At 37.2% G+C, this 21628-nt stretch overlaps 1 protein-coding gene across 2 annotated transcripts in view; it reads right to left on the bottom strand.

Annotated features, from left to right (window-relative positions):
• Positions 1–21628, bottom strand: part of TOGARAM1 (TOG array regulator of axonemal microtubules 1) — an 83113-nt gene that overhangs the window by 23043 nt on the left and 38442 nt on the right. Inside the window, exons 9-13 of one of the 2 annotated variants that reach the window (XM_060619604.3) lie at positions 18959–19057; positions 17451–17626; positions 16396–16549; positions 12093–12246; positions 6164–6269 (exon numbers count right to left, since the gene is read on the bottom strand). In XM_060619604.3, coding sequence (XP_060475587.2) covers positions 6164–6269; positions 12093–12246; positions 16396–16549; positions 17451–17626; positions 18959–19057 — 689 coding nt within the window. The remainder of the gene's footprint in view (positions 1–6163; positions 6270–12092; positions 12247–16395; positions 16550–17450; positions 17627–18958; positions 19058–21628) is intronic. The other variant, XM_060619605.3, reaches the window with a different exon arrangement.

The raw sequence follows: 21628 nt of genomic DNA, 5'->3' as shown, positions 1-21628 counted from the left end.
CTGCTGATCACTTAGATTCCACCTACACCTGCCTAACTAACCCAGAAAACCACCAGAAACTAGCAGAACGGAGTCTCTGGAGCCAAGCGCAGACGAGGGGCCCACGGAAGAGGGTAGGAAGGGCGGAGAGGCGGTGCGCACTCCACGGACGGGCAGGAAGGAGCCGAGGCGGAGGGGCGGCCCGCTGGCCAAGCAGAGACCCCGAGTCTGGCTCGCAAAAGCGGAGGGGCCAGACGGAGTGTGTTCCAACAGCAAGCAGGACTTAGCATCTGGGAGGTCTTAAGTTAACAGCTCAGCTCGGAAAGTGGGAAGGATGGAGGACAAAGGGAGGGAGAGTTGCTGAACCCCGGGAAGGCAGAGCTCAGTTTGGCTGGGAACAAAGGAGCTGGCCAACACCATCTCCCTCGCCCATCCCCCAGCCAAAATCCCAAAGGGAACCAGTTCCTGCCAGGGAACTTGCTTGCTCTGCGCAAACACCCAACGCTGTGCTTCTGCAAGCCACCCCTCCAGCAGCGGGTCTGACTCCCTCCCGCTGCCACAGGGCCCCTCCTGAAGTGGATCACCTAAGGAGAAGCGAGCTAAGCCTGCCCCTCCTGCCCCCATGCACCTTGCCTACCCACCCCAGCTAATACGCCAGATCCCCAGCTCCACAAGCCTGGCAGTGTGCAAGTAGCCCAGACGGGCCACGCCACCCCACAGTGAATCCCGCCCCTAGGAGAGGGGAAGAGAAGGCACACACCAGTCTGACTGTGGCCCCAGCTGTGGGCTGGAGGCAGACATCAGGTCTGACTGCAGCCTCGCCCACCAACTCCAGTTATACACCAGAACACAGGGGAAGTGCCCTGCAGGTCTGCACCACTCCAGAGACTATCCCAAATGACCAAATAGAAGAATTCCCCTCAAAAGAATCTCCAGGAAATAACAACAGCTAATGAACTGATCAAAAAGGATTTAAATAATATAACAGAAAGTGAATTTAGAATAATAGTCATAAAATTAATCGCTGGGCTTGAAAACAGTATAGAGGACAGCAGAGAATCTCTTGCTACAGAGATCAAGGGACTCAGGAACAGTCAGGAGGAGCTGAAAAACGCTTTAAATGAAATGCAAAACAAAATGGAAACAACGACGGCTTGGATTGAAGAGGCAGAGGAGAGAATAGGTGAACTAGAAGATAAAGTTATGGGAAAAGAGGAAGCTGAGAAAAAGAGAGATAAAAAAATCCAGGAGTATGAGGGGAAAATTAGAGAACTAAGTGACACACTAAAAAGAAATAATATACGCATAATTGGTATCCCAGAGGAGGAAGAGAGAGGGAAAGGTGCTGAAGGGGTACTTGAAGAATTAATAGCTGAGAACTTCCCTGAACTGGGGAAGGAAAAAGGCATTGAAATCCAAGAGGCACAGAGAACTCCCTTCAGACTTAACTTGAAGCGATCTTCTGCACGACATATCATAGTCAAACTGGCAAAATAAAAGGATAAAGAGAAAATTCTGAAAGCAGCAAGGGATAAACGTGCCCTAACTTATAAAGGGAGACCTATAAGACTCGTGACTGATCTCTTTTGAAACTTGGCAGCCCAGAAAGGATTGGCAGGAGATCTTCAATGTATTGAACAGAATAAATATGCAGCCGAGAATCCTTTATCCAGCAAGTCTGTCATTTAGAATTGAAGGAGAGATAAAGGTCTTCCCAAACAAACAAAAACTGAAGGAATTTGTCACCACTAAACCAGCCCTACAAGAGATCCTAAGGGGGATCCTGTGAGACAAAGTACCAGAGACATCACTACAAGCATAAAACATACAGACATCACAATGACTCTAAACCCGTATCTTTCTATAATAACACTGAATGTAAATGGATTAAATGCGCCAACCAAAAGACATAGGGTATCAGAATGGATAAAAAAACAAGACCCATCTATTTGCTGTCTACAAGAGACTCATTTTAGATCTGAGGACACCTTTAGATTGAGAGTGAGGGGATGGAGAACTATCTATCATGCTACTGGAAGCCAAAAGAAAGCTGGAGTAGCCATACTTATATCAGACAAACTAGACTTTAAATTAAAGGCTGTAACAAGAGATGAAGAAGGGCATTATATAATAATTACAGGGTCTATCCATCAGGAAGAGGTAACAATTATAAATGTCTATCTGCCGAATACCGGAGCCCCCAAATATACAAAACAATTACTCACAAACATAAGCAACCTTATTGATAAGAATGTGGTCATTGCAGGGGACTTTAACACTCCACTTACAGAAATGGATAGATCATCTAGACACACGGTCAATAAAGAAACAAAGGCCCTGAATGACACATTGGATCAGATGGACTTGACAGATATATTTAGAACTCTGCATCCCAAAGCAACAGAATATACTTTCTTCTCGAGTGCACATGGAACATTCTCCAAGATAGATCATATACTGGGTCACAAAACAGCCCTTCATAAGTATACAAGAATTGAAATTACACCACGCATACTTTCAGACCACAATGCCATGAAGCTTGAAATCAACCACAGGAAAAAGTCTGGAAAACCTCCAAAAGCATGGAGGTTAAAGAACACCCTACTAAAGAAAGAGTGGGTCAACCAAGCAATTAGAGAAGAAATTTAAAAATATGTGGAAACAAACGAAAATGAAAATACAACAATCCAAACGCTTTGGGACGCAGCGAAGGCAGTCCTGAGAGGAAAATACATTGCAATCCAGGCCTATCTCAAGAAACAAGAAAAATCCCAAATACAAAATCTAACAGCACACCTAAAGGAAATAGAAGCACAACAGCAAAGGCAGCCTAAACCCAGCAGAAGAAGAGAAATCATAAAGATCAGAGCAGAAATAAACAATATAGAATCTAAAAAAACTGTAGAGCAGATCAACAAAACCAAGAGTTGGTTTTTTGAAAGAATAAACAAAATTGACAAACCTCTAGCCAGGCTTCTCAAAAAGAAAAGGGAGATGACCCAAATAGATAAAATCATGAATGAAAATGGAATTACTACAACCAATCCCTTAGAGATACAAACAATTATCAGGGAATACTATGAAAAATTATATGCCAACAAATTGGACAACCTGGAAGAAATGCACAAATTCCTAAACACCCACACTCTTCCAAAACTCAATCAGGAGGAAATAGAAAGCTTGAACAGACCCATAACCAGCGAAGAAATTGAATCGGTTATCAAAAATCTCCCAACAAATAAGAGTCCAGGACCAGATGGCTTCCCAGGGGAGTTCTCCCAGACGTTTAAAGCAGAGATAATACCTATCCTTCTCAAGCTATTCCAAAAAATAGAAAGGGAAGGAAAACTTCCAGACTCATTCTATGAAGCCAGTATTACTTTGATTCCTAAACCAGACAGAGACCAGTAAAAAAAGAGAACTGCAGGCCAATATCCCTGATGAATATGGATGCAAAAATTCTCAATAAGATACTAGAAAATCAAATTCAACAGCATATAGAAAGAATTATTCACCATGATCAAGTGGGATTCATTCCTGGGATGCAGGGCTGGTTCAACATTCGCAAATCAATCAACGTGATACATCACATTAATAAAAGAAAAGATAAGAACCATATGATCCTGTCAATCGATGCAGAAAAGGCCTTTGACAAAATCCAACACCCTTTCTTAATAAAAACCCTTGAGAAAGTCGGGATAGAAGGAACATACTTAAACATCATAAAAGCCATTTATGAAAAGCCCACAGCTAACATCATCCTCAATGGGGAAAAACTGAGAGCTTTTTCCCTGAGATCAGGAACACGACAGGGATGCCCACTCTCACTGCTGTTGTTTAACATAGTGTTGGAAGAAGTTCTAGCATCAGCAATCAGACAACAAAAGGAAATCAAAGGCATCCAAATTGGCAAAGATGAAGTCAAGCTTTCGCTTTTTGCAGATGACATGATATTATACATGGAAAATCCGACAGACTCCACCAAAAGTCTGTTAGAACTGATACATGAATTCAGCAAAGTTGCAGGATACAAAATCAATGTACAGAAATCAGTTGCATTCTTATACACTAACAATGAAGCAACAGAAAGACAAATAAAGAAACTGATCCCATTCACAATTGCACCAAGAAGCATAAAATACCTAGGAATAAATCTAACCAAAGATGTAAAAGATCTGTATGCTGAAAACTATAGAAGGCTTATGAAGATAATTGAAGAAGATATAAAGAAATGGAAAGACATTCCCTGCTCATGGATTGGAAGAATAAATATTGTCAAAATATCAATACTACCCAAAGCTATCTACACATTCAATGCAATCCCAATCAAAATTGCACCAGCATTCATCTTGAAGCTAGAACAAGCAATTCAAAAATTCATATGGAACCACAAAAGGCCCCAAATAGCCAAAGTAATTTTGAAGAAGCCCAAAGCAGGAGGCATCACAATCCCAGACTTTAGCCTCTACTACAAAGCTGTCATCATCAAGACAGCATGGTATTGGCACAAAAACAGACACATAGACCAACGGAATAGAACAGAAACCCCAGAACTAGACCCACAAACGTATGGCCAACTCATCTTTGACAAAGCAGGAAAGAACATCCAATGGAAAAAAGACAGTCTCTTTAACAAATGGTGCTGGGAGAACTGACAGCAACATGCAGAAGGTTGAAACTAGACCACTTTCTCACACCATTCACAAAAATAAACTCAAAATGGATAAAGGACCTGAATGTGAGACAGGAAACCATCAAGACCCTAGAGGAGAAAGCAGGAAAAGACCTCTCTGACCTCAGCCGTAGCAATCTCTTACTCGACACATCCCCAAAGGCAAGGGAATTAAAAGCAAAAATGAATTACTGGGACCTTATGAAGATAAAAAGCTTCTGCACAGCAAAGGAAACAACCAACAAAACTAAAAGGCAACCAACGGAATGGGAAAAGATATTTGCAAATGACCTATCGGACAAAGGGCTAGTATCCAAAATCTATAAAGAGCTCACCAAACTCCACACCCGAAAAACAAATAATCCAGTGAAGAAATGGGCAGAAAACATGAATAGACACTTCTCTAAAGAAGACATCTGGATGGCCAACAGGCACATGAAAAGATGCTCAATGTCGCTCCTCATCAGGGAAATACAAATCAAAACCACACTCAGATATCACCTCACGCCAGTCAGAGTGGCCAAAATGAACAAATCAGGAGACTATAGATGCTGGCGAGGATGTGGAGAAACGGGAACCCTCTTGCACTGTTGGTGGGAATGCAAAATGGTGCAGCCACTCTGGAAAACAGTGTGGAGGTTCCTCAGAAAATTAAAAATAGACCTACCCTATGACACAGCAATAGCACTGCTAGGAATTTACCCAAGGGATACAGGAGTACTGATGCATAGGGGCACTTGTACCCCAATGTTTATAGCAGCACTCTCAACAATAGCCAAACTAAATGTCCATCAACTGATGAATGGATAAAGAAATTGTGGTTTATATACACAATGGAGTACTACATGGCAATGAGAAAGAAAGAAATATGGCCCTTTGTAGCAACGTGGATGGAACTGGAGAGTGTGATGCTAAGTGAAATAAGCCATACAGAGAAAGACAGATACCATATGTTTTCACTCTTATGTGGATCCTGAGAAACTTAACAGAAACCCATGGGGGAGGGGAAGGAAAAAAAAAAAAAAAAGAGGTTAGAGTAGGAGAGAGCCAAAGCATAAGAGACTCTTAAAAACTGAGAACAAACTGAGGGTTGATGGGGGGTGGAGGGAGGGGAGGGTGGGTGATGGGTATTGAGGAGGGCACCTTTTGGGATGAGCACTGGGTGTTGTATGGAAACCAATTTGACAATAAATTTCATATATTGAAAAAAAAAATAAAGTTGTGAAGTAAAAAAAAAATTAAAAAAGTTGTGAAGTAAGGTATAAGCTACTTTTTTTTTTTTTAAAGTAAAATCTACCGTTTAGATTTTACAGGCTGAAACTCACAAACCCAAGATCAAGAGTCACATGCTGTAATGCTGAGCCACCCAAACATAAGCTACTTTTAACTACATGCAAGCTGTTTATTGTTTATATCACTTAGTACAGAAATATTTTTTAAAGTCAAATAAATGTGGCATATTTATTCTTTGTCGTCCAAACAACCCTTAACTGGGCTGAAAACTAAGTTTACCTCTTGAACTACTGCAAAACTTGTTTCATGTAACTTTGTGTTCAATACTTCAGAATGAAAAGCAGCTAAGCATCTAATAAAATTGAGTCCTTCAATTTTCTTCTCCCTATGGGAAAAAGAAACAAATGACAGAATCACTTATTACATGGGGCTCAAATAACAGGATCTCAGATATCTTGTCTTGTGTGCATGAAATACTGCCAAAGAGGAGACCTTGCTTATTCTCCCATACCATTTAGGAATTTCAAATAAAAAATACATAGTTTTGTTTGTTCCAATAGCTCTCTTCAATGATTCAAAATATCTTTTAAGACCCAAAATCAACATTGACAGTCAAACGAAGTTCATGCTTTGTAAATAAAAAGGAATACTTCCCCCCTAGTGATAGGAATGCCATATTCTTTCTGGAGAACAGAAGGTGAGGGAAGCAATAAAACAAAAACGGAAGGAGAGAAGCAATTACCTCACTGGCAAATATATAATCCAAAAGCAGAAAACCACCAACAGATGGTTCTATAATTTGTATTTTTCTTTCATTTTCTGGCTTAATGAGGTAGATGAAGGGTAGGCAGTACTAACAAGAGGGTGGGATTCAAGTGGGATTTAGATGTTAACAATACAAATTTGATGATTTTCATCTTGAAGGTTTGAAAATCTGAGCCAAAATGAATTTCCTTAGAAATATTATAATATTTCCTTGGGTAATATTGATGGTGGTCATTTTTTAAAGCATTTAAATTCCCTGAATGAGTTATGGAAACTTCAGAGAAAGGAAAAACACCTAAGAAACCAAGGTGGCAAGAGTAAATGGATCTATTTGTTAATAGCTTTCTGGTTCCAAATGATCATTTTTTCAAAAGGATAAAACAGTTTACAATTACAATTTAAATGCAGAAACAACTCTTCTACACACATAAATAACAGAAAGTACAGTCAAGAGAGAGGGAGGCAGAAAAAGTAATTAAGAAAAAGTGGCTAAAATTTTTCCAAATTTGATCAAAACTATGAAACCTCAAATGTAAGAACATACCCCAAACAGGATAACACACAAAAAAAACCCACAACATGGAACATCATAATCAAATTGCTAAGAAGAATGTTAAAATGAAACATAAGGTTGGGTAGCAATATTAAAAATAAAGCAATATAAGAGGATGGGGAAAAGTACACTATTTTAGTAAAAGTCATGCCAGAAGGCTTTCCTGAGGAGGTGACATTTGATACTCACATGAAGTGAGAGAGAAGCCACTTGGAAGAGTGTTCAAAGATTAAGTACAAAGATCTTGAGGTATAAATGAGCTGGGTGTTAAGGAAATAGCCAGATGGCTAGAGTGGATAAGTAAGGCAGAGCACTGTAGGGGATCAGGCTACAAAGAGGCCACAGACAGATAATGAAGGACTTTGTAAGCTATAAAAAACAGTTAAAATTTTTTTTTCTAGTGCTCTAGAGGGCCATTGGAGGGTTTTATATGAGGGAATCCCAGGGTCTGATTTATGTTTTAACAGCATCACTCTGGCTGTTGTGTGAGTTCAGCAATAATGGAGTCATGCAAACCAATGATGATACCACTATAGCCAGATGAGAGATAAAGGTAGATGAGATGTGTTCTGAAAATAAAAGAACTGATGGAATGTGAAGAAACGAGAAAAAGTCAACACTGACTTGGTATGAACAACTAAATGTCCATGGCAGGGCTATTAACTAAGATGGTGAATACTGAAGCAGATTTGGGATTAGGAGGTAGGTAAATAAAAACTTCTGTTTTAAAGATTTTTACATCTATGTTGATGAGATATTTTTTTATGTCAGTCTGTAGTTTTATCTTTATATGGTTTTGGTATCTGGCCTCAAAGAATAAGATGGGAAGTACTCCAGCCTCTTCAGTTTTCTAAGAAGTTTGTGTAGAATTGATTTCTTCCTTAAATGTTTGATGTAATTCACTAGTAAAACCATCTGAACCTGGAGTTTTCTTTGTGGAAAAGCTTTAAGCCCAATTTCAATGTCCTTAATAGATTGGATTATACAGGTTGGCTTTTTTTTTTTTTTTTAGTTAGTTAGTTTTGGTAGTTTGTGTCTTTCAAGGAATTTGTCCGTTTCACTAAATCATCAAATTAATGGGCATAAAGCTGTTTATCATATTCCTTTATTATTTATTTAAGAGCTACATGATCAGTACTGATGTTCCTTCCTTCATTCCTGATTTGGTAATTTGTTTTTTATCTCTTTTTTTGCCTGATCAGTCTGATTACAAGTTTATCAATTGATCTTCTCCAAGAAACTGCTTTTGTTTTCACTGATTTCCTCTAATGTTGGCCTGTTTTCTTTCTTTTTTTTTTTTTTACTTCTACTGCTATTTTTATTATTTCTTTTCTTTACTTATTTTTGGCTTCTTTTGCTCTTCTGTTTCTAGTTTAAGGTGAACGCTGAAATCATTGACATAAAACTTTTCTTGTTTTGTAACATACGCGTTAGGGTGCTATAAATTTCCGTCTAATTTAGCTGTATCCCATAATTTTTGATGTTTCATTCTTAATTTCGTTAAATTCAAAATACTTTCTAATTTCTCTTTTGATTGCTTCTTAGATCCATGGGAAGCTTCTAAGTGTGCTCGTTTCAAAACACTTAGAGATTTTCTAGTTATCTGTCCCTAATTTCTAACTTAACTCTACTCCACTGCAGTCAGAGAACAAAATTTGTATAATCTGAATCCTTTTAAATTACTTATTTTAGGGGAATCTGGGTGGTTCAGTCAGTTGAGTGTCCGACTTCCAACTCAGGTCATGATTCCACAGTTCACAAGTTTGAGTCCTGTGTTGGGCTCTGTGTTGACAGCTCAGAGCCTAGAGACAGATTCTGTGTCTCCCTTTCTGTCCCTCCTGCATTAGCACTCTGTCTCTGTCTCTCTCTCAAAAATAAATAAAAACATTAAACATTTTTTAATTACTTATTTTATGATCCCAAATACTATTTTCTCTTGGTAAATGTTCCTTGTGGACTTGAATATAAATTCTGCTGTTTTAGGTGGAATATTCTATAAATGCCACTAGGTCAAGTTGGTCCATCATGTCAAGTCTTCCATATTGTCACTAGAGGATTTTCTTTCTTCTAGCTCTGTCAATGGGAGAGGTTTGTTGAAGTTCTAACCATAAGTGTGGATTTATTTCTTCTTGCAGTTCTACCAGTTTTTAATGTATTCTGAAGCTCTGTTATTTGATAAGTAAAATCAGGATTGCTTGATGAATTAACCTTTTTACCGTTATCATTATAAAATGACTCTTTTTATTCCTAATGTGAAATACATAATTCTAGGTTGGCACCCATGATTCCTGCCCCTTGGTGTATACCACCTGATAATACCCTTCCTTTCAGTGTGAATATGAAGGGAAGGGATATTATTTCCCTCAATCATGTTATGTTATTTGGCAAAAGGGATTTTGCAAGTTGTCTTTCAGCTCACTGACTCTCTGTTCATGTCTTTCCTCTAGTTTCTTTAACACACGGAACAGATTTATAACTATGGCTATAATGTCCCTATCTACTAATTCTATCATCTGTATCATTTTTGGATTAGGTTCTGTTGTTGGTTTTTTTCTTCTCATTGTAGGTTGTATGTCCCCGCTGTTTTGTATGCCTGATAATTTTTTATTGGGTGTCAGGCATTATGCATTTTACCTGAGATATTTTTATATTCCTAAATCATTTTTGAGCTTTGTTCTGAAATGGAGTTAGGTTATTTGAAAAGTCTGATCCTGTTAGGCTTTGCTTTTATGCTTTGTCAGGCAGGAGCAAACTAGTTTTTAGCCTATAGTTTAGTTTACCACACTAAGAAGCAAAACTCTTCTGAGTTTCCTACTCAATGCCCTGTGAATTATGAGGTTTTCCACCATGCTGGTGGGAACAAGAAGTATTCAGGGATTGTTCCCTGTAACTTCATCCTAGTTCTGGCTTCAGGTAATTTTCTTACATGTATGTCCTTACCAGTACTCAGCTAAATATTTGAGACGAATCCTCTAAAAGTCTCTGGAGTTCTTTGTGAAGCTCCATCTTCTCTGGTACTCTGCCTTGCAAACTCTAGTTACCTTGGCCTCCCCAAACTCATAGCTCCATTTCCATCTCTGCTGGTATTTACAGTTTTCCTTTCTTTGAGCTATGACCTGGAACTCTGTAGAAAGTAAGCCAGGGCAATTGTAGAGCTCACCTTGTTCATTTCTCATCTCTCAGGGATCACTATTTGTCACAACCTGGTGAACAATATTTTGAAAACCACTGTTTCATTTATTTTGTACAATTTGTCTAGTTCTTTCAGATGTGTAGGCAAATCTAATGCCTGTTAACCCATCTTGGCAAGAAGTGGAAATCAAGAATTCTATTTTGGATATGTTAAATTTAAAACATCTATTGGCAGGGTGCCTGGGTGGCTCAGTCGGTTAAGCGTCCAACTTCAGCTCAGGTCATGATCTCATGGTCTATGAGTTCGAGCCCCGCGTCAGGCTCTGTGCTGACAGCTCAGAGCCTGGAGCCTGCTTCGGATTCTGTGTCTTTCTCTCTCTCTGACCCTCCCCCGTTCATGCTCTGTCTCTCTCTGTGTCAAAAATAAATAAACATAAAAAAAAAAAAACTTTTAAAATGTCTATTGGCATCAAAGTGAAAGTGTCAAGTAGGCAGTTGGATTATAAGTTTAGAGCTCAAGAAGATATCTAGGATCCAGACATACATTCATGAGAATCAAAGTATGGACTGAATTCAAAGCTATATAATGAATGTAATCATTTAGGAAACAGGTTGGCAAACTATGACTCACAGACGAAATCTGGCCCCATCAGATTTTTTTATAAGTAAAGTTTATTGGGACATAGCTAAAGCCATTTGTTTTCATACTATCTAAGGCTGCTATTACACTACAACAGCAAGGTTGAGGAGTTGTGATAGAGACATCTGGCCTGCAAAGCTGAAAATATTTACTATCTGGCCCTTTACAGAAAACGATTGCCAGCCTAGATCTGTGGAATAAATGTAGATAGAGAATGCCAATGGAATGAATTCTGGAGCATACCTCACTTTTGAAGTCAAACAGAAGAAATAAGAACAAACTAAAGCAAGAAAAGAACCAAGAGACTGAATTTTCCACAGTGAAATCAGAAAGGAGTGTCGATTGTGTCCAATGTTGCTAAAAGGCTAAGAAACATAACCACTAATAAATAACCAGTGTAGATTTAGCAAGATGATCATTTTCATAGATTTAGTGATGTGATGGTCATGATGGGGAGGGTTGAGAGCCAATTAAAGGTTGAGAAGAAAATATGAGATGGAAATCTAAAGACAATGAGTTAGCCTTTTAGAGGACTTGGCTAAACAACAAGAAGAAAAGAAATGTGAAAAAGATGTGTAGTTTATGGAGGATTTTTAAGAAATAGGAGATACAGCACATTTTAATGTTGAGGAATATGATCTAGTAGAAGAGCAAAACTGAGGACACAGAAGATGGGGATAGAGAGAGATACTGAAGATGAAGGGAAGGAAATGGGTGGGACAAGAGCAGCCAGGAGATGCTCCAGCTGGGCGGGGCTGGGTGGCTGCTGCCGCTGCGGTAGTAACGTGGATGTATTTCCAGGATTGTTATACGATGTGTTTCACAGAGAAACACTTGGAGAAATGGTGAGATTTGTATTCCAGTACCAAAAGATTTACGTAATCCATGATAAAGGTAAACTGTCCTTATGGTACATAAGTTATAATATAACTGGTAATACAGTGCTATTAGGACCAGAGTTCAGTTACATTGAGAAGTTGAAAAAACTTTGGACTGTCTAAGAACTGTAATAATCATTTTTAAGACTATTTTAATAGGAAATGTTTCAAAGTTTAAAAAAAAATTATAGGACACTTGTGGAACTCAGTTTAGTTTTAAGTTAAGGATGGTGAACTTACCAATCCTCATCAGCTAAAAGCCTCAGGGCTTCTGTCAGTGCTATTTCTGGTTTGGAAAATGACCGTAGTTCCGATGTATCCATTATTTCTGGACTATGAGTGACAGAAGGAATCCTTTCTTTATATTGTGGAACGGCTCCAGGAGATGCTTCACCTAAAACAAAGCAAAACAAAAACATATTAAATAAAGCAGCAGAGAACTCTAAAACAAATGATATTCTGACTAGATTCTATGAATACTTTTTTTCCTCCTTTTTTTAAAATTTAAAATTTAGTTAGTTAACATACAGTGCAATATTGGTTTCAGGAGTAGAATTCAGTGATTCATCACTTACATATAACACGCAGTGCTCATTACAAGTGCCCTCCTTAATACCCATCACCCATTTAGCCCATCTCCTGCCTACTTCCCTTAATCAACCCTAAGTTTTTTCTGTATAGTTAGGAGTCTCTTATGGTTTGCTTCCTTCTTTCTTTGTTTTCCCCTTCCTGATATTCATCTGTTTTGTTTCTTAAATCCCACATATGAATGAAATCATATATTTGTCTTTCTCTGATTGACCTATTTTGCTTAGCATAATACATTCTAGCTCCACCCACGTCCCTGCAAATAGCAAGAGTTCATTCTTTTTGATGTGTAATATTCCATTGTGTGTGTGTGTGTGTGTGTGTACACGTGTGTGTGTGTGTGTGTGTATATATATATATACCATAGCTTCTATGAATATTTCTTATGGAAACTAGTATTATTAGTTTAGTCTTCAATAATTTTTTTTAATGTTTTAATGGTTTTTATTTTTGAGAGAGAGACAGAGCATGAGCAGGGGATGGGCAGAGACAGAGAGGGAGACACAGAATCCACAGCAGGTCCAGGCTCTGAGCTGAAAGCACGGAGCCCAACACAGGGTTCAAACCCACGAACTGTGAGATCATGCCTGAGCTGAAGTTGGACGCTTAACCAATGAGTCACCCAGGCACCCCAGTTTAGTCTTCAATAAAATTGTAATATCTAGATACCAGAGGTATTTAAAACTTCACTGTTTATCTACAAAATTATTAAATTATCTCAAATAAAAATATATAAATGGTTTTTCAGTCATATAATAAAGTATAGTTTTAAGAGCAAAAAATCAATAAGAAGCATTATGATCCCATTTTATAAAAACATGTGGATGTATACCTGTTTTACCATACAACTGACAACTAAAAATGAAGCTTCATTGCATCTGTATATAGAGTTCGAGATGAATTCCAAAAATACTAATTTTTTGCTACTAGTATAGAATTAATGGTCTGTTACAAATCCTAAGACCATGTGTGGTAATAAGAACAATATTTCTTCCATAATCAAACATTTACCAACCATTTTCCAGATGTAAGGCATTGCCCTAGATGTTGGGGAAACAAATCATTGTCTTTGAGTGTCAGGGTAATGGCCCAGGGGGCACTGAACAATGCAAGATACCTGCAGTGAGGGTGTTAGAAAGGAAAAGATCAAAAAGATCAAATAAAATGTGTACCAGCTATTGTAAATGGGTAAAGATTTACTAGTTATTTTTTACTGTTAAGAGATATTTTTAAAAAGGTAATATTAGGCACTAGAAAATGACTATCATAAATGTATTCATCAATGTGTACTATTTTTTTTAATGTTTTTATTTATTTTTGAGAGAGAGAAGGAGAAAGAGAGAGAGAGAGAGACAGCATGAGCGGTGAAGGGGCAGAGAGAGAGAGAGAGAGAGAGCTACAGAATCTGAAGCAAGCTCCAGGCTCTGAGCTGTCAGCAGAGAGCTGAGCTGTGAGATCATGACCTGAGCCGAAGTCAGATGCTTAACTGACTAAGCCACCCATGCACCCCTCATCAATGTGTACTATTTACTACTATCTGTACTTCTTTTCCTGTTAACGGTAGCAGCCAGCATTGTTCAGAACTTAGGTAAGAAGTTTTGTGGATTTTTCTCCCCCTAGATTTTATGACATTAATAATAGTGAAATTATTTGAGAATGCTAGCAAATAGGCTTCAACTTCACAAATGCCTACATATAACTGGTTCTTAGGGACGTGTTTAAAACCACTAATTTTACAAGTCAACATGTCATCAGTCATACTTTCAATAATTATTAGTTTTGAGAACAAGGAATTTTAAAAAGTTTTCTAAACTTGCATTATAAAAGAAATCCAAACTGGGAAGAATCAGACATTCATCCAATTCAAATCTTTTTTTTTTTTTTTAATGTTTATTTTTGAGAAAGAGAGAGAGAGGGAGAGAGAGAGAGAGAGCTCGAGTGAGGGCAGGGCAGAGAGAGAGGGAGACAGAGGATCCGAAGCAGGCTCTGTGCTAACAACAGACCCACAAACCGTGAGATCATGACATGAGATGAAGTCGGACGCTTAACTTACCAAGCCACACAGGTGCCCCAAGTTCAAATCTCTTTTATTGTGAGAGATTTTGAGAGATGTTAAGTATGTTGCCCAATATCACATTTATATATTTATTTTTTCTGTACTTTTTGTTTTTTTATTGATACCTAGACTTCAGACCCAACATAAATTTTAAAATGTTTAAGACAGGTTTAACGGTTTATTCTTCAGTAACATTAAACAATAATAAATAAAAATAATAAGCAATAAGCTTAATGTTTATGATAGTTCATGTGTTTTTTCATTTTCAATTTCTGATGACTACCATACTTAAGACTTATTTAATATTTTTAAAAACACACAGGAAATATGGAAACTAGCCAGATATAGAACCCAGTAAGTACTGAATGGTAGACTGAATAAAGGATAAATACAATGACTTTTAAATTTATTTTTATTTTGCTTTATTTTACTTTACTATTTCATTTTATTTTATTTTATTTTGAGAGAGAGAGAGAGAAAATCTTAAGCAGGCTTCACGCCCAGCGCAGAGCCCAACACGAGGCTTGATCCCAGAACCATGAGGATCATGACCTGAGTTGAAATCAAGAGTTGGAGGCTTAGCTGACTGAGCCACTCAGGTGCCTCTATTTTTAACGTTTTAAAAAAGATTTTATTTTTAAGTCATCTCTACACCCAACATGGGGCTCAAACTCACAACCCTGAGGTCAAGAGTCATATGCTCCACTGACTGAGCCAGCCAAGTGCCCCAACAATGATCTTTAAAAATTTTTTGTAATGTTTATTTTATTTTTGAGAGAGAGGGAGGGAGAGACAGAGAGAGGAAAGGGGCAGAGAGAGGGAGACACAGAATCTGAAGAAGGCTCCAGGCTCTGAGCCATCAGCACCAGAGCCAGACATGGGACTCAAATTCATGAACTGCGAGATCATGACCCGAGCTGAAGTCAGATGCTTAACCGACTGAGCTACACAGCCGCCCCCTCATAATGATTTTTTAAAATCATGATCTAGGGGCGGCTAAGTGGCTCAGTCAGTTGAGCATCCAACTTCAGCTTAGGTCATGATCCCATGGTTTGTGAGTTCGAGCCCAACATCGGGCTCTGTGCTGACAGCTCAGAGCCTGGAGTTTGCTTTGGATTCTGTGTCTCCCTCTCTCTCTGCTCCTCCCCCTCCACTCACACTCTGTCTCTCTCTCTCCTTCAAAAATAAATAAACATTAAAAAAAAATTAAAAAATTAAAATCATGATCTAATATAAACCAATTTCATAATCTCATTTAACCCTTAATATAAAATAAGATACCACTCCTTAGTGAAACAGTAATATTTACAAGGGAGCATGGAGGAGATCTTTGAGTTAATATTGACCTTTGAGATATTTTGGATATTTCTAGCAGCAGAAAATTGAGGCCTATTTCCAGGTCACAAAGTTATTTAAAGGGCAGACCTAATATTCATGAAGCCAGGTCTGTCTACTGACTCCTACTAGTTTAATGCTCTTTTCATCACAAATGCACTGAACCATATGTGGTCTCTTCATCTTAACCAGCATTTGTGATGTTATTCTTCACATTTAAACAAGTTTCTTACCTGAATCTGAAAATGCTAAAGATGGTGACCTTTTCAAACAGGTCCCTTCTTTCAATGGAGGGCTGAAGGCAATATTTTCTAAAGAGGAACTCTCATTTTTTGATATTCCTACCTCATCTCCAAAAATATTTAAGTCTAGAAGGGAGAAAAACAATCAACTTCCTTTTGATGAGAAGGAATTAATATTTATTATAATAGAAGCTACTGGGTCTTGCAAATTTCAGTGTTATAGTTCAACATATTCCATTATTGGCCCTCAATTAAACCACAGGTACACTAGCTTTAGAATATTATCAGTTAAAAAACACGCCAAAAGTTAAATTCCACTTACGTTCAGATGTCATTTTCTCAGTTCCTGTATGTTTCATTCGCTCCCAGGAATTCTGTTCCTTCTTTTCACAATCTTTAATGTCAAAAAGTTCTTTTTCCTCTTTTCTCTTTTGTCTCATCTTGTCATAAGTAGATTTTGAAATAGAAACTTTAATCTGAGTGAAAAAGTTGAAATATTTGAAAGTATTCAGGGAGTTTGACATTTAAAATAACTATCTTCATCTCAGACAACTGTATGTGGACATTAAAGGTCTATATGTAAAAAATAAAATATACATTTTTTAGTCCTTATTTCAGGAATTCTAAAATTGAACAGAATTACATAGTGCTAATGTCATAACTAAATCTGTGCCTGAGGATACCAGTCTGTTACTCATTGAGTGTCCTAGAAAATTGTTAAATATTACATATATATAAAGTACTATATATAACATATACATCAAGTATACAGAATGAGAATATATTTGTTAGGAAAGAATAATCCATCAATTAAATGATTAAGGATCACGGGACGTCTGGGTGGCTGAGTTAGTTGAGCATCTGACTCTTGATTTTGACTCAGGTTATGATTTCACATTTTGTGAGATCGAATCCTGAGTCAGAGATTGTTCCTCTCTCTCTCTCTGCCCCTGCCCTGCTCACACATACTCTCTCTCTCTTAAAATAAGTAAACTTTTAAAAATGTTTATTTATTTTTGAAAGAGCACGTGTGCGAGCAAGAGAGGGGCAAAGAGACAGAGGGAAATAGAGGATCCAAAGCAGCCTCTGTGCTGACTGCAGAGAGCCCAATGCAGGACTAGAACCCACAAACAGAGACATCATGCCCTGAGCCAATGTCAGATACTTAACTGACTGAGCCACCCAGGTGCCCTGTCAAAATAAATACACAAACTTAAAATAAATAAATAAATATATGATTAAGGATCAGAAATTTCTATTATACTGAGATTTTTAAAATTTTAATCCAAACACTTTCACCACCCCAAATCTGATGAACACAAAATAATGATATAATATAGGCTTAAATTTATCCTAATAATCTGCAAATAACCTTACATCCTTTTCATTTTCAACATCAACATATGATGGAATACTTTGCTGGACTGCTCTTCCATAAATCCCCGATGGTGGTTCAATGCTTTGTTTAACTGAAAATGTATCTCCATTTTCCACAGAAGATATCACTGATTGGTTGCAGGCTGCTGGTGCTGAATGTGGACTTCCAAATACACCTGAAATTAACCAACCATCCAACTGCCATTAAGTATTTATGTGATGTCACTCTAATAACAAAGTTTAAGACAAGGCTCTTTAAGAAGTAAACTATTGTTAGTAGGAAAAATATGTTAAATAATCATAAATATACGGGAGCCTGGCTGGCTCCATCAGAAGAGCATCCAACTCTTGATCTTGGTCAGGGTTGTGAGTTTGAGCCCCACGTTGGGTGTAGAGATTATTTAAATAAATAAAACTTAAAAAAAAATATATATATATATATATATATAAATACATGTATATATATATGTGTGTGTGTATATATATATATATATATATATACATATATATATGTAAATATATATAAAAAATGGGATTGGAAGATACAATGGAGATGGACAGATAAGTGAAGAAGGAGGTGAGGACATCCTATGAGATGGGAATGTTATAAGCAGAGCTGAACAAGTATACTCCACGTATGTGGAGTGAATAACTTTGGTTGGGCACAAGGCAAATAGAAGAATAACAGAAACTAAGGGTGCAAGGGTAGGTGGAGAGCCTTAAGTTAACTTAATGAGATTCTATCAAGCAAACAATTAGGAAAGCTTTCCAAGCATTTCATTCTATTTCACCATATTTACCAATAATAAGATGTGCACTCTCAATGTCTATCCTCACATGCTAGCTTTCTGATCAAAAAAGAAACTAGTTGAGGTATGTTAACTTGATGGGGGAATCCTTTTCTCACTTTAAACACTTTATAATTCAGTTAATTATACCTCAATAAAGCTAAAAAAAAATCAGTTTTTTTTTTAAAGGAGTTAGAAGTTTATTGAATACACTGCAAGGGAGCAGCAGGCAGGACAGCAGAGAAAAGACTGTCTGCCAAAAAAAAGAGCTTAAAAAAATATTTGCAAATATGTTGTTCAAAGCTCCCTTAATCCCCCTAAATATACATACCAGGTGTCAATTCTGGTTTGTCTAGACTCTGTATGGAAAATAATAAAATTACATTAATTACTAAGCTGATAAATAAGGACTGTCATTTGAATTTAAACTATGATAAAACTATCTTGGCTATCCCAAAAGTGTCTTAGAAGTACCTAAACTGCAGTACCTACTTAGAAGTACCTAAACTGTCACTTAATACATCTCCCTAAAAACTGCCGACATGAATTATTATAGTTGTTAGAAACAAAAACTTACTTCTAATTCTTTCAATTTAATAATTTTTTAAAAAGAAAGTTTTAATCCACACTTGAATCACACTCTTCTCTATTCTTTAATGATACCCTTGGCTTATGTGTGAAGAACACATACAATTAACAAGCTAAGGAACTTTGAAATACCTTTTCCAACAACTACTACTGAGTCTTCTGGTAAGGTATTTGTGGATGTGAAGTCAAAACTGGGAATTTGCTGTAAATTTGATGATGACCCTGTAAATGCTAAAAAAACAAACAAAAAACCCATATTTTAAAATTCTCCTTATATTTTTAGAATATTGTAACATGGTCTTTTAAAACAAAATTAATTTCATACATAGATTTTACAATTTATTTATTCACTTGTTTATTAGTCCAATAAATATTTAAAACTAGAATACCTAGCATGCACTAGGCAGTAGAGAGAAAAGAAACCTTCCTTCCTCTAAGGAGTTTACATGTTCCAGGGTTAAGAATGGGAAAGATGTACAAGAAAATAATTATAGCACGATAATTGAGCAACAAAGGGGTAATCATGGGGGAAAGCTCTAACTCCTGAAAACAGACTAAGTCAATCTCACAGCATTCTGTAATTTTCTAGGTTACCTTTCACTCCAGTTTGTGATTATGTAATTATTCTCTTTACTACTAGACTGTAGGCTCTATGGAGATAGGACCTCTATCTAATTTTGATTATCAATCTTTTCCAGAGCCTATTAGTATGGCATATAGTGGGTATTCAGTAAATATATGTTAGATGAATATTACAAGGCAGAAAAAATGAAAAGCACAACATAATTAATTTAGGGTCAACTATTAGAAACATCAGGTAGCCTCAAAAAATGTGTAGTGACAAAGGGAAGCATATCTCAGTAAATGGAACAATTTGCTCAGTAATAGTCCAAAAACAAAATCTGTCAAAAGATGACTGAATAATTAGACAGATCTCATGAAGAAAGATATAAAGAACATGTTATCTTTAAGTAGTTTAACTTCATTTATCAAAAAAGCTGATATAACTAGTCATTTTTAACGTTACTTTTTACTTTTTATACTATATTTTCTTATAAACAAAGAAACGCTGAAAGAAATGTTGCTCAGTGAGTCTCAATTCTAAAATATAAGGGAAAAATAAAATTAAAAGATTCTTGACATATAAACTATCCTTATATAACCTTTCTGTCACTTCTCTCTCATTCATCCAAATAGAGAAAGAGAAAATATTAATTCATAAAATCCAGTTTGCTAACACTCTAAGCATCCATCATTAATCACTTTCTCAAGTCATTAATAGGGGCTCTATGTCTGTTATGCCAGAAAATGGACAGGTTCAAAGGAACAACCAGCAAAGGAGTGGAATGGGAAGAAGGGGTTCTGAAAGCTAACCCTAAAACCATCTGAGGTTTCCTGCAAAAGGAATCCATTCACATATGCCACTTATTGCCAATATTTCTTTTGGAAGTTTTTTTATTCCCTCCAGCTCTGCACTCAATATTTACTTTAACCTGACTGAGGATGCAATGTTTGAGTGACTGTGCCCAAGGCTACACTATTAGTTTGGGTTGGCTCATCATCACTCCATTCATTTAACATGTGACACTGAACACCATTACATACAAAGCCTAACAGGAATATAAAGATGACAGTGTATTTCCTTTTAAATGACTTACACTACTACAGCCCAGTAAAGTGGAGAAAGCTTTCTAAATAAATGGATTTTAAGCTAGTATTCAAAAAGCAGACATGATTCGAACACATCAAGATTGGAAAAGGACATCTACGCCAACATACATGCAAACTAAGAAAACTTCTAGGGGCACCTGGGTGGCTCAGTCGGTTAAGCAACCAAGCATCCAGTTCGGTTCAGGTCATGATCTCGCAGTTTGTGAGCTCAAGCTCTGTGTCAGGCTCTGTGCTGTCAGCTTGGAGCCTGGAGCCTGCTTCAGATTCTGTCTCTCTCTCTGCCCCTTCCCTGCTTGTTCTCTGTCTGTCTCTCTCTCAAAAATAAATAAACATAAAAAAAATTAAAAAAAAGAAAAGAAAAGAAAACTTCTAGTATTAAGAATGCCAGGGCATGGGGAATGAAAAGAGGAGTAAGATAATGCAAGAAAGTTAAGGTGAGACAAGATTGTTAAGGGTCTTACAAATTATGCTACAGAGCAGGAAATTTATTCTGTGGGAAATAGGTAACCACTCAAGGTTTTGAGTATGGAAGAGATGGTAACAATACTTCAAAAAGATAATTTGGGAAGAGTATGCAGCCTGGAGTAAAAAGGGATAAAATAAAATGCAAGATGTCTTATTACAAGGCTACTGTAATTATCCAGGGAAGAGGTAACAAAGGCTGAGATTAAACAGAAGAACTGGCAGGATGAGTCATTGCCTGAACCTGGAGGGTAAGGAGAAGAAGACAAAGATGACTCTGAAGTTACAAGTCCCCATAACTGGGAAAATGGTAACACTACTAATAAAAATGATAACAAAGGAAGAAGAGCAGGTCTGGAAGGAAGGTCAGTTTGGTTTTTGAACATGTTTACTCTTGTTAAATGAACAGATGTAGCAGGTGTTTGGTTCAGAGTTGGCAGTGTGAGTGCAAAGTAATTTTCTGACATAGAAATAACTGCTGGTCAAAAGACACAGATATATTTTTAAAATTGTTTTAAAGTGTATTTATTTTTGACACAGAGAGCACAAGCAAGGGAGGGGCAGAGAGAGAGACACACACACAGAATCAGAAGCAGGCTCCAGGCTCTGAGCTGTCAGCACCCAGCCTGACACAGGGCTCAAACCCACAAACCGTGAGGTCATGACCTG

This window comes from Panthera onca, chromosome B3, assembly GCF_046562875.1.
Source record: "Panthera onca isolate mPanOnc1 chromosome B3, mPanOnc1 haplotype 2, whole genome shotgun sequence".
Classification (NCBI taxonomy): Eukaryota; Metazoa; Chordata; class Mammalia; order Carnivora; family Felidae; genus Panthera; species Panthera onca.
The sequence above is the reverse complement of the archived record's forward strand: the minus strand, read 5'-3'. Positions and strand labels throughout refer to the sequence as shown.